Source organism: Procambarus clarkii, unplaced genomic scaffold (genome assembly GCF_040958095.1).
Source record: "Procambarus clarkii isolate CNS0578487 unplaced genomic scaffold, FALCON_Pclarkii_2.0 HiC_scaffold_102, whole genome shotgun sequence".
NCBI classification, from domain to species: domain Eukaryota; kingdom Metazoa; phylum Arthropoda; class Malacostraca; order Decapoda; family Cambaridae; genus Procambarus; species Procambarus clarkii.
This window is the reverse complement of record NW_027189135.1, coordinates 1771114-1784837: the sequence shown is the minus strand read 5'-3', so window position 1 is coordinate 1784837 and position 13724 is coordinate 1771114. Positions and strand designations below refer to the sequence as shown.

Sequence of the window (13724 nt, the reverse complement as noted above, 5' to 3'; positions counted from 1 at the left end):
GCAACAAGTCAGAAGGACGCCTGGCAACAAGCCAGAGGGACGCCTGGCAACAAGTCAGAAGGACGCCTGGCAACAAGTCAGAAGGACGCCTGGCAACAAGCCAGAGGGACGCCTGGCAACAAGTCAGAAGGACGCCAGGCAACAAGCCAGAGGGACGCCTTGCAACAAGCCAGCAGGACGCCTGGGAACAAGCCAGTAGGACGCCTGGCAACAAGCCAGCAGGACGCCTGGCAACAAGCCAGAAGGACGCCTGCATGGCAACAAGCCAGAGGGACGCCTGGCAACAGGCCAGACGGACGCCTGGCAACAAGCCAGCAGGACGCCTGGCAACAAGCCAGAAGGACGCCTGGCAACAAGCCAGAGGGACGCCTGGCAACAAGCCAGCAGGGCACCTGGCAACAAGCCAGAAAGACGCCTGGCAACCAGCCAGAAGGATAAATGGCAACAAGCCAGAGGGACGCCTGGCAACAAGAAAGAAGGACGCCTGGCAACAAGCCAGAAGGACGCCTGGCAACAAGTCAGAAGGACGCCTGGCAACAAGCCAGAAGGACGCCTGGACACAAGCCAGAAGGACGCCTGGCAATAAGCCAGAAGGACCCCTGGCAACAAGCCAGAGGGACGCCTGGCAACAAGCCAGAAGGACCCCTGGCAACAAGCCAGAAGGACGCCTGGCAACAAGCCAGAAGGACGCCTGGCAACAAGTCAGAAGGACGCCTGGCAACAAGCCAGAGGGACGACTGGCAACAAGAAAGAAGGACGCCTTCTGGCAACAAGCCAGAAGGACACCTGGCAACAAGCCAGAGGGACGCCTGGCAACAAGCCAGCAGGACGCCTGGCAACAAGCCAGAAGGACGCCTGGCAACAAGCCAGAAGGACGCCTGGCAACAAGCCAGAAGGACGCCTGGCAACAAGCCAGAGGGACGCCTGGCAACAAGCCAGAAGAACCCCTGGCAACAAGCCAGAAGGATGCCTGGCAACAAGCCAGAAGGACACCTGGCAACAAGTCAGAAGGACGCCTGGCAACAAGCCAGAGGGACGCCTGGCAACATGAAAGAAGGACGCCTGGCAACAAGCTAGAAGGACACCTGGCAACAAGCCATAGGGACGCCTGGCAACAAGCCAGCAAGGCACCTGGCAACAAGCCAGAGGGACGCCTGGCAACAGGCCAGAGGAACGCCTGGCAACAAGCCAGCAGGACGCCTGGCAACAAGCCAGAAGGACGCCTGGCAACAAGCCAGAAGGACGCCTGGCAACAAGCCAGAAGGACGCCTGGCAACAAGGCAGAAGGACGCCTGGCAACACGTCAGAAGGACGCCTGGCAACAAGCCAGAGGGACGCCTGGCCACAAGAAAGAAGGACGCCTGGCAACAAGCCAGAAGGACACCTGGCAACAAGCCAGAGGGACGCCTGGCAACAAGCCAGCAGGGCACCTGGCAACAAGCCAGAAGGACGCCTGGCAACAAGCCAGAGGGACCCCTGGCAACAAGCAAGAAGGACGCCTGGCAACAAGCCAGAAGGACGCCTGGCAACAAGAAAGAAGGACGCCTGGCAACAAGCCAGAGGGACGCCTGGCAACAAGAAACAAGGACGCCTGGCAACAAGCCAGAAGGACACCTGGCAAGAAGCCAGAGGGACGCCTGGCAACAAGCCAGCAGGGCACCTGGCAACAAGTTAGGAGGACGCCTGGCAACAAGCCAGAAGGACGCCTTCTGGCAACAAGCCAGAAGGACACCTGGCAACAAGCCAGAGGGACGCCTGGCAACAAGCCACAAGGACGCCTGGCAACAAGCCAGAAGGACGCCTGGCAACAAGCCAGAAGGACGCCTGGCAACAAGCCAGAAGGACGCCTGGCAACAAGCCAGAAGGACGCCTGGCAACAAGCCAGAAGGACGCCTGGCAACAAGCCAGAAGGGCGCCTGGCAACACGCCAGAAGGACGCCTGGCAACAAGCCAGAAGGACGCCTGGCAACAAGCCAGAAGGACGCCTGGCAACAAGCCAGAGGGACACCTGGCAACAAGTCAGAAGGACGCCTGGCAACAAGCCAGAGGGACGCCTGGCAACAAGCCAGAAGGACGCCTGGCAACAAGCCAGAGGGACGCCTGGCAACAAGTCAGAAGGACGCCTGGCAACAAGCCAGAGGGACGCCTGGCAACAAGTCAGAAGGACGCCAGGCAACAACCCAGCAAACACAAATCATCTACACAACGTTCGCCTATCTCTTGCCATAGGTGTGGGAATGATTTGCATTGAGAATGGTGCAGGAGAGCCTTTGAGAAACTTTTACTCAAAAAATCCAAACACAAAGGTTTAATTATAAATTGTTTTTCTACAATTATTTTCTTCCAAATGTAAAACAAATAGTTTTTACATGTTTAAATATAAAATTTATGGTGTTTTTTTGTAAAATTCATTAATAAATTGTGAATGATATATATTGGCTGAGTGAAACCTTTATAATCCATTTAGTTATAATTTGAACAGAAAAAAGTATTTTTCCAAATTTTCTAAAAATTGCTCTTTTTAACACAATTTGACTCCTTATACATTCCACTAAACACTATATCATGTTTAAATATATAATTTATGTATTATTCTCTAAAATAATTTATATAAATTATATAAGTTGTTGGAAAGTGGTGTTAAGGATTCTGAAAACATTTTGTTGTGTTAATATGTTCTTATTAACTATGTCTCAAGTTCACAGTTTATCAAACAAGAATATTAACATTCGTCAACTCTTAAAATCTTATATGTTATCTTGCTGGTGCAAAAAAGGGTGAATCTTTAGGAACAGCTATAGTATCTATATATCACAAATGGTGTTTTCCCTAACTCAAACAATGTAGGGTTTATTATTCTACACATATTTCTAATGACTCTTAGATGTTTACATTCTCTGAAGTATAATTGTGAAGGCTGTGTCCATCACTCTCAACACAGATTCTTAAACTCGTCTCTGCAGGTTCAACTATATAATTAGTTTCCATTTTGAATTTCCATGGACATTTGTATCCAAAATGAAACCAATGTGGTTTCCTTCAGCGCCTTCAGCCAGCACATTTGCTCATTCATTTCCACAGATTCCAACAAGGTAGGGGATTTACAGAAATTTGTATATTCATATTGTTATATATTAAAAATATGAATGCAGTTCAATATGATAAGACAAATACATGAGTTTATGATAAATTCGTTTTCTGTGATATACCATTGATATGCTCTTTTTTTCTTTAAACGGCAGACTAAACTAAAGTGCTCACATCAACAGATTTGATGTATAAATGGTCAACGCTCAACAGAGTTAGTATAAATGTATTAGTATAAATCTTACTTGTCTCATTGTTAATTCACATTCAATGTCAACTTGTGGTTTTGATGTGGCACGTTTGGCCAAGACACCCCACCCCATTATGCACCCCATACCCATCTTGTGGGCGGTTGTGGAAAGGGTTACAGAGGCACATAATGGGCTCAGGGACTGAACCCCACAATTCATTTAGCTAAGCAAGTTACAATCTTGATGAGCTAGTTACAAAATTCAATATAAGTCATCACATCAACAATGGGTTCGAGATCGACCTCAAGTACAGGTTCTAAATTAAGCAACTGACATATGTGGAGAGCTTGTATCAAAATTTATATGTTTGTCCTGCACACCGTCCCCCATCCAGTGGGCAGCGGTGGATAGGTTACAATCACTTAGTTGTTATCTACAGTTAGCAAACTGGGGATATTTGGCTAAAATTTCTGGTAGCAGATCATTTTGAATGAAATATTGACACATCGCTGGAACATTGGTTATAGAATTGTCTCTAAATTCATGTATCTTTTCCCACTCCATCACATAGTGACGGAGGGTGTGCGAATAATTTTGTTGACACAGTTTACATTTGGTCAGGTCTACATCAGCAGATAATGAGAATTCCCAGAGATACTTGTAACCGAGTCTAAGCCGAGCAGTAGTAACATCTAGAAGTCTGCTGATTTTATTGGATGATCCATAGATGTGTGGCTCCTCTTGTATGATATGTATGATAGATGGCCAGACCACCCCCCAATGGGGACCCAGGACACAGGCGACTGCAGCTCAGCCAACCAACTTGACTGTCAACCAATCAGCGGCCTCGACCAACACCACTCTCATCCCATGCCTGATCAGTGTAGCTGAGAGAGAGGCGGGAACAGACAACGCAAAATACGTGAGAGTACTGAACAGGCTGCTCGCCCAGAACAACCTGCCTACAATGTTGATACCAGCAGACCTATTTCAACATCACAACGCTGCTTCAACCCAAACAGACGAAATTCCAACACCAACAGCAACCGCAGTCATACCGCAACCACCACCACCGGAGTCGAACCCAGCACAAGTCACCCAGGCAACAGCATCCACCCAGACTACCACCACAGCAGACAAGTCAACCTCATCACCTGCCCCCACCAGCCCGAGACGGAAGAAAATGAGAGGAAAAAGGAGACCAAAATGTCAGCAAGTGGAAACAGAATCAGATTCAGATGCAGAGTTCCAAGAAGCCCTGGCTGAGACCTTCACATATGAGGCCCCAGACTTCGACCTAAACCCAAGCAAATCAAGCAAGAAAGTGCCCTGCTATGGACTTTACCTCAATCACGGTGGCAATTTCAACGGCAACCGAAGCACAAGAATGGTCATTGCCTTAGAATGCAACAGGATCATGAACCAGCTCAGCACCACCATTCCTTACCCTGTGTTTGTCCACCACGAGACCGTGGAACGCTATGTAGACTTCTGCGCTCTGGAGAGTGCATACATCGACCCTAAATTCGACTTCAAGAGGGGACAAGTGACCTTCCTGGAAGAAGATGAAGACCCGACAGGAATACCAATACCACCGCTAACATTCGGGAAGTACATGCGAATACCTCCTGGCCGGGACACCACCAAGCAACAGTGAACTTACCTCTCACCATCTCAATAAGGAAGACGCCTCCTCCAAGCCAGACAGACCACCTCAAGTGAACCAGGACGACATCACCCTGCCCCACCACTAGCCTCCTGCCGCCCAAGAAGAACTTAAGCTACAGGCTTTGACTGAAAAAACATCTCCAATCCAAGGTGGACGGGCCACCGAACTTTCAAGCCTCCTCTCTCCACATCCAAATCCTCTTCCAAGAATTTCATCGCCCCATCCTTCTTCCTCCCACATCCTTTCCAAGCTCTTTGGACATCAAAGCGAAAAGCGAAAGTTCCAGTTTCTAGGCAGGCGATGAGTACTCACAATAACCTTAATTAAGCGTCAAAACAAAAATGTGTACACTCTTTTTACTCTCCTGACCTTAGTTCTCGAGCTATGTATTTCATTTTGGTACCAACGTGTTCGCAATAACATTCTCTAGAAGAAAATCAGCAAAAACGGTCACCAAAAGTTATATGAATACCAGCACCCAATAAATACCTACGTAGATGACTCGCCGTGAGTGCCCAAGAGCAACAAAATGTTTTTACTCTTGGGATTGTTATCACTTCCACACTTGTCCTACAGCGTTAATTTTGGTATCAATGTACTCGCAATGAAATTCCCAACACGGTGATATGAATATAAACGTAGAATAATGGTCGCTGCCCACCCGCAAGAGTGTGGGAAGTGGCGGAACTGTTACCCAGTATTGGTGACAAGACGACACATGGGCGATACAGTGCTTTGAAAGTTTATAATTATATCACTGTCCTGACATTATTATTGTATGTACGTCATTCATTTTTGTTCCAATGTTTTCGCAATAGAATGTTCTATGAGCCCGTAGGTAAAAAAGAGCAACAAAGCGTAAGATAGAATAGCACCATATATAAAACAACGCTGGTACATATCAGTGAGCGTCAAACACACACGAAATGTGTGTGTTTGATGGTGGTCAAACGATGTTTGATGTGTTTGATCAGGTGATGTCCTGATCCGCATAATTAAAGTATGAATTATGTTGAGAAAAAATAAGAAAAAAGGGAAAAAACAGGGGTGGGAGAAACATGACAGAAAAAGAGTAAAAATACAATTTGGTCAACAAAACAGCATTGTTTAAAATAAAAGATATGGATTGACATTTTGGGGGTTAGGTTGGTAGGTTACATTGAGTTAATTAGGTAGTACTTAGTGTTTATCTGTTATAGATAGGAGCTGCCTGGTATGGGCCAATAGGCCTTCTGCAGTTACCTTTGTTTTTATGTTTTTGCCCTGTAACCTAAATGGTTAGAGAGGCACATATATGGGCTTAGGGACTGAACCCCACACTACATTTAGCTAAGCTGGTTACAATCTTGATGATATAGTTACAAAATTCTGTATAAGTCGTCACATTATCAATGGGTTCGAGATCAACCACAATTTCCTGAATAGATATAACAAAGGGGATATTAATAGGGTATTAAAATTGTCAACACAAGATAGAACACGAAACAATGGGTATAAATTGGATAAGTTTAGATTTAGGAAAGACTTGGGTAAATACAGGGTCAGTAACAGGGATGTTGATTTGTGGAATTTTTCTTAATTTATAAATTTATCTTTATTTATCTTAAACTGGTTGGGAGAGGTACAGTTTTTAACATAATTGGGAAGGTCATTCCACATTCGAGGTCTCTTGATTTGTAAAGCATTTCTAGTTTGACTAAGTCGTACTCTTGGAATATCAAATAGGTATTTGTTTCTGGTGTGGTGCTCATGGGATCTGTTACAACCTTCTAGGAAGCTTTTAAGGTCAGGATTGACATTACAGTGCAGCGTTTTATATATATAAAATACACATGAGAGTATGTGCAGGGACTTAATATCTAACATATTCAGAGATTTGAGTAAGGGGTCCATATATACTGCCCGGTTGCCTGAAATGCTATAGGCCTACTATAGTGGCTTTAGGTATTGTATGCACTAGCTCTATCTATAAATCCAACATTATGTTTGTAAATCAACTATGTATGTACTTTCCTGAATAAAATTGACTTTACTGTACACTTATATTTGTGGATTTGTTACCCCTATCGTTTGGGAGAAAAAAAATGACTAATACGTTCGGCGAATGACTTTGACTTCAACTTCACTTTGACTTCGTTCATGTCATCGTATTTTCCGTAATATATAAAGGTTATGACAATGCAATTATATTATTGTGTGCAAATAAGTTTGAAATTTCATGTACCCTAAAAATATTAAAATAAAGAATAAGAATTATTAAATAATTGTTGTAGTAAATTGTCACACGTTCATCATACGCAAACGAACACACAGTTTGGAGCGTCAGTACAAGACTGCCGCCATTTTAAAACACGGCTTCGAATGTAAGTAATGTTTTTCTCGTACTAACACTGTGTTATACAATAGATTTGGTCTTGAATTCACAAATTTAGTTGTTACATCTGACAGAGTATGTTAGACGGTGTAATGCTGGTCCATGTTAACGTATTTGTGGGCTTGGTTGGTTTAAATGTGGAGGCGAGGCCTGGCAGTGCTGGTGTATGTGGAGGCGAGGCGAGGCCTGGCAGTGCTGGTGTATGTGGAGGCGAGGCCTGGCTGTGCTGGTGAGTATGTGGAGGCGAGGCCTGGCAGTGCTGGTGTATGTGGAGGCGAGGCCTGGCAGTGCTGGTGTATGTGGAGGCGAGGCCTGGCTGTGCTAGTGTGTATGTGGAGGCGAGGCCTGGCTGTGCTAGTGTGTATGTGGAGGCGAGGCCTGGCAGTGCTGGTGTATGTGGAGGCGAGGCCTGGCTGTGCTAGTGTGTATGTGGAGGCGAGGCCTGGCTGTGCTAGTGTGTATGTGGAGGCGAGGCATGTACAACACTCCCCAATAGGAAGAAAACCCACTGGGTTCTAGGCTAGGTTAGGCTTATCTGTAATAATTGAATTAAGCCTAGCAAAGCCTAGAACCTAGTTCAGTAATTTAAAAAATGTTGTAACTTGAAAAATGCCATTCAATACATTACACAATTTAAATATTTTCAGGCAATCAACACAACCCTCATGTTGGCTAACCCTCTCTCATGTTGGTCAATAATTTAATTATTTTTTTATGGAGTAATCTTTGCTGTTGAAATGTAGTCTTTTTGAGACTACATTTCAAATGTAGTGTGTGTGGAGGCGTGTATGTTAGGTATTACCTAATATACACGGTGTAATATATCTATCTGTGTGAAATAGATTAAATCCATTTATTTGATATTCAGCTAATAGTTCTGTATTTTCTACATTCATCCATGTTTTGGTAAGTGCAATAATATGTATTGTTTCATTGCAGATTAGAGATTCAAGATAGTTCTAGATTTCCGAAGTACTGAAACGCGCGCCATACAGGCTTGGTGGATCTAGGTGCAAGGTAAAATTATTTACATTTACTTGTTTTGTATTTGTTTTGTATTTATATGCATATATGCATTTATATGCATTATTCTATAGAATAATAGATCTCGTAATAATTTTGCAAAAATAGTGGCATTTACTATTTTTAAAAGATTATTAAAAAATTTACTGATATGGTGCATTCGGAAGGGCGAAGAGGGAGAACGGCCTGTTGACATAGCTCGGGTGCAGGGGGGGGGGGTTGTGTAAAAGCCTGGTTTGTGCCTCAGAGAGGCTATGGGATCCAGTAAGTTCAGTAGAACTTCGGTTTCAACCCTTTTACCCTGTTGTAGCTCAGTCGATTAAGGCAGTGTCTGGGATGCTCCCGGACGCAGGTTCGAATCCTCGTCACGGCCCTTGTGGATTTGTTCATTTGATGCATCACGTTATTGTGATCTGTGTGTGTAATTCTTCACTTGCTACAGCAACAGGAATGTGTGTGTATGTATTTGTGTTGTTGAATATGACCGAAAGTGTAAGATTAATGATTCTAACACAAATCGTCTGAATATTTGTTTTTCTTCACTGTCGAGAGTAGTTAAAAAAATTTACTCGAGTTTATTTTCACACTTTATTTATGGTCCTTAAGTCCCTCTCCTTAATGCTGCTGCTGTTTCTCGCATCTTTGCATCGCTTGTATGTTTGGGGGTTTGGCCTCTTGCTATATATTGATTCCATTTGTGTGTGTTTGGGTCTCAGGCCCTCTCGCAATTTCTGTTGAACAAACCCCTTTTCCTAGTTCTGCATCTCTCCTTTGGTACAAATTTTGTTGTGCTTTTATCATATATTTCACAAAACTTGACATACATTTCATTTACTTCATGTCCTATCAGCAAGTGTTTGTCAAATTCTTTAAGGAAAGTTTATCATCCTGATTGCAGATCTCTAGCGATATTATGTCAACTTCTTGTGGATTCGCAATCATTATTTAATTTACCTTTAGGTGTTCTTTCACCAGCACAGCAACACTGTACCTCTCCCAACCAGTTTAAGATAAAAACTAAGTACTAACTAATTAACTCAATGTAACCTACCTTACCCCCAAAATGACAACCCATGTCTTCTATTTTAAACAATGCTGTTTTGTTGACCAAATTGTATTTTTGTTTTTTTCTGCAATGTTTCCCCCCCCCCCCACCACTCTACCACCACATTGAGTTTAGTAGCTCTGTGCACGTCAGGTGCTGTTTAATATACAGACCTACTCCTCCATTTGACCTAGTTTCTCTATCACATCTATATCACTTTGTGCTTTAGCCCTGGTGGAGCTTGGTCCACCAGGCTGTTGTTTGGAGTGGCCCGCAGATCCACATACAGTCTGCATATGATATACAGTCTGTTGATCAATTAAACTACAGTAGTTAGTTTTTATCATCCGAATGCACCAATATGTGTTCATTCTTCCCAGATGAAGGAACTAGGTAATATTCATCATCTGAATGCACCATCTGATGCTTTAACACACTCATGATACACGAGAGGTTTAAAAAACTTTTAAAACTTTTAAAACTTTTTGACCTATGTATTTAAAAGCAATTCTAAAGTTAAAAAGTGTAGCATAGGCCCCTCGCAGAATGTTCTTAATATGATCCTCAGGTTATAGTTTTCTATCTAAAACCACCCCTAGATCTCTTTCTTGATCAGAATTCTTTATAGATCTCAGTGGCTCGATCATAGAAACTGCTCTAAATCCTTGTTGGCCTGGATTGTGGAGGTCATTGGTCTCTATAAAACTAGTAATCTGACTCCTGATCACTCTCAAATAATTTTATTATGTGGGATGTTAGTGCAACTGGTCTATAATTCTTTGCCAATGCTTGTGTTGTGTTGTGTTGTTTTGGTAGTGATGTGCAATGTGTTGTTTTGGTAGTGATTCGTCCAGTTCTGGTAGTAGTGCGGTTGTTGTGTAGTGTAGTACTTGTGTGCTTGTTAATGACTTGTATTCCAGTCTTGTGGGTATCTCCTTTCCCCTACGGGCCAACTGCTTTGTTCTTACCTAGCATTTTGCTTTGTTTGGGTATGAATGTTTGTGTGCCGTATATTTTGCAAAATTTGCCATATATCTCATTATTTACTCCTCTGCCTAGCAACAAGTCTGTCTAATTATACTCATTAACTGTTTTTCAAAGTTCCCCATAGTGTCCTTTATTGAAATCGAGTTCATGAACCGTTTCAATGTTCTTATTTTCTTCTAGATTATATCTTAAAGTATATTTAAATGTTATTGTTATTATTGTTATTAAATGTTATTGTGACATTGCATTGCAATTGAGCTATGTTGTTTACCATACCGTTCATTTCGTGAGTATAAGTATAGATGCCACACTTGTGACAGGTAAAACCATGCCTTTTTTGAAAAACAGCACCGTCTGTTGCACGTAAGAGCAACCCACAATATATTATGTTGCGATATTATTTCAATATTTCCGATTGTATTGATAATTTGAATTTTCATAGATTTCAATTTATTTTCATTTCGATTTAATAATTTTGTGTGACATTGCATTGAAATTGAGCTGTGTTGTTTACCATACTGTTCATTTCATGAGTATAGTTTATTTTTTTATTTTTTTCATTTCATTTTTTTAGCTGTTCTTATTTTTCAGTGATGGGAATATCAGATCATTTGATGTTCCCAATTTTCTGATGGAAGCATCAGACCATTATAGAATGCATCGGATGAGGTAGTTTGGAATGGTGGGGAGGACGAGAGGGGGGTATGGTGGGGAAGACGAGGGGACAGAGGAGAGGGTAATGGTGGGGAGGACGAGGGGACTGGGGAGTTGGGGATGGTGGGGACAGGGGAATGCTGGGGAGGACAAAGGGACAGGTGAATGGGAGATGGTGGGGGAGGAAGAAGGACAGGGGAGGGGAAAATGGTAAGGAGGACGATGGGACAGGGAAGTGGGAATAGTGGGGATGATGTGGGGACAGGGAAGTGGGAAGGACGAGAGGACTGTGGAATGGGGAATAGCAAAGTGAATTATAATTATATATATTAATTAATTCTTATAAATTTCCAGAAGCCTGTATCAACACCCACACTAATGCAACTGAAAGAGATGTTGAGACAAGTATTGCTGATATGTTGAAGAACGCCCCAAACAAACTCGGTGGAAACAGATACAAGGTAAAGTTTGCCAATTTGCTGTAGTCTAATTCAATTTCTTTTTAGTAATCTTCGAGAACATTTATGCTATGAATAAGATAAAATAATGTAACTGATTTTGATTTATTTACTATTTATTATTTATTTACCGTTATTAGTATAATAGATCTCGTAATAATTTTGCAAAAATAATGGCATTTACTATTTTAAAAAGCTCGGGTGCAGGGGGGGGGGTTATGTAAAAGCCTGGTTTGTGCCTCGGAGAGGCTATGGGATCCAGTTAGATCGTCCTTCCTTTCCTCCCTAGAATCTGGATGTAGCAGGTGCTCAATTGTCAAAAGTGAAAAATTGGTTTTGTCTTCCGAATGCACCATTTCTGTAAATTTGCTAATAATCTTTTAAAAATAGTAAATGCCATTATTTTTGCAAAATTATTACGAGATCTATTATACTAATAACGGTTTGATAAAATACAGTAGACTGCCTACTGGTTTTACCTGTAATAAGGTTTGATACAGATGATTATGATTATGGTTTTGGCCTCCACCACCCTCTCACCTAACTTGTTCCAACCATGTCTACCACGGTTTTGTCTTCCGAATGCACCATTTCTGTAAATTTGCTAATAATCTTTTAAAAATAGTAAATGCCATTATTTTTGCAAAATTCCTGAATATTGTCAAAATGACGGAAACCCATATGTCAAAAACACATGGAGATATACCAATCCTGGAAGACATTCTTCCATCCCCACTTGAAACTGTTGAGCAGGTGGAAAGTCTGTCACATGAGCTAAAAGTTAACAGTGAATATAAAAAGAGTATGGTAAGTGTTGCTTAATTCTTTTAGCCTGAGTATGGTAAGTGTTGCTGAATTTTTTTAGCCTTGTACATATGTCTTTTGATTAGTTTTTTTGCAGATGAAGGAAGGTGGGGTGGCACATAATTGATTGTTCAGTGTTATGTTTAAGGTACAAATAAAACAAAAGCAAAAGTTACTCAAATTCGTTGATTTTTGTAATAGTTAAGAAGGAAAATATTTTAATGCTATTTATTTAATACAGTTGGAAATTAGAAAATCTAATGTTGAGATTGAAAGATATATATTATTCTCTATTACCTTACAGCTTATGCATTATTTTAACAGGTCCAGACGCTGTCTCAAATGGGCGGTGCAAGCTGTGGAGACACAGTGAGACGAATGATGAGGAGGATAGGGACCTATGGGGTCTGGTCTCAGTATTCACTCGTTGGGCGCAAGAGGAAACGTGTCTTCAAAACCTTGGATATTTGTAATGTAATAATAAGTACGTAAATTTGACATTTTTTTGGATTATATATATGTCTGCATGTATTATGTATTATACTTGCATGCTTGTTAATGACTTGTATTCTAGTCTTGTGGGTATCTCCTTTCTCCTACGGGCCAAATGCTTTGTTCTTACCTAGCATTTTGCTTTGTTTGGGTATGAATGTTTGTGTACCTTCATTGTATATTTTGCAAAATTTGCCATATATCTCATTACTCCTCTGCCTAGCAACAAGTCTGTCTAATTATACTCAATAACTATTTTTCAAAGTTCCCCATAGTGTCCTTTATTGAAATAGAGTTCATGAACCGTTTCAATATCCTTATTTTCTTCTAGATTATATCTTAAAGTATATTTAAATGTTATTGTGACATTGCATTGCAATTGAGCTGCGTTGTTAACCATTCTGTTCATTTCATGAGTATATTTTATTTTCTATTTTTTCATATCATTTTTTTTATCTGTTTTTATTTTTCAGTGATGGGAATATCAGATCATTTGATGTTCCCATCAGAAAATTGGGAAAGTCAGATCTTTTGATGTTCCCAATTTTCAGATGGAAGCATCAGACCATCATGGAATGCATGGGATGAGGTAGTTTAGAATGGTGGGGAGGACGACAGGGGGGATGGTGGGGAAGACGAGGGAACAGAGGAGAGGGTAATAGTGGGGAGGACGAGGGGACAGGGGAATGGAGAATGCTGGGGAGGACAAAGGGGACGAGGGGACGGAGGAAGACTGGAGAACAGGGGAACACCTAAATAAAAGCCAACAATGTTATTACTCTGTGGCTTCTTGTCTCCTGACAAAAAGAATTATAATTATATATATTAATTAATTCTTATAACTTTCCAGAAGCCTGTATCAACACCCACACTAATGCAACTGAAAGAGATGTTGAGACAAGTATTGCTGATATGTTGAAGAACGCCCCAAACAAACAGG

The 13724-nt window shown here is 41.9% G+C and overlaps 1 protein-coding gene across 1 annotated transcript in view; it reads left to right on the top strand.

Annotated features, from left to right (window-relative positions):
* The first annotated feature begins 12621 nt into the window (after positions 1–12621).
* LOC138360216 (uncharacterized) overlaps positions 12622–13724 on the top strand; it is a 1714-nt gene continuing 611 nt past the window's right edge. The window contains exons 1-2 of the mRNA XM_069320152.1: positions 12622–12776; positions 13635–13724. The exon at positions 13635–13724 is cut by the window's right edge and continues 17 nt beyond it. Coding sequence (XP_069176253.1) covers positions 12635–12776; positions 13635–13724 — 232 coding nt within the window. The 5' untranslated portion in view covers positions 12622–12634. The remainder of the gene's footprint in view (positions 12777–13634) is intronic.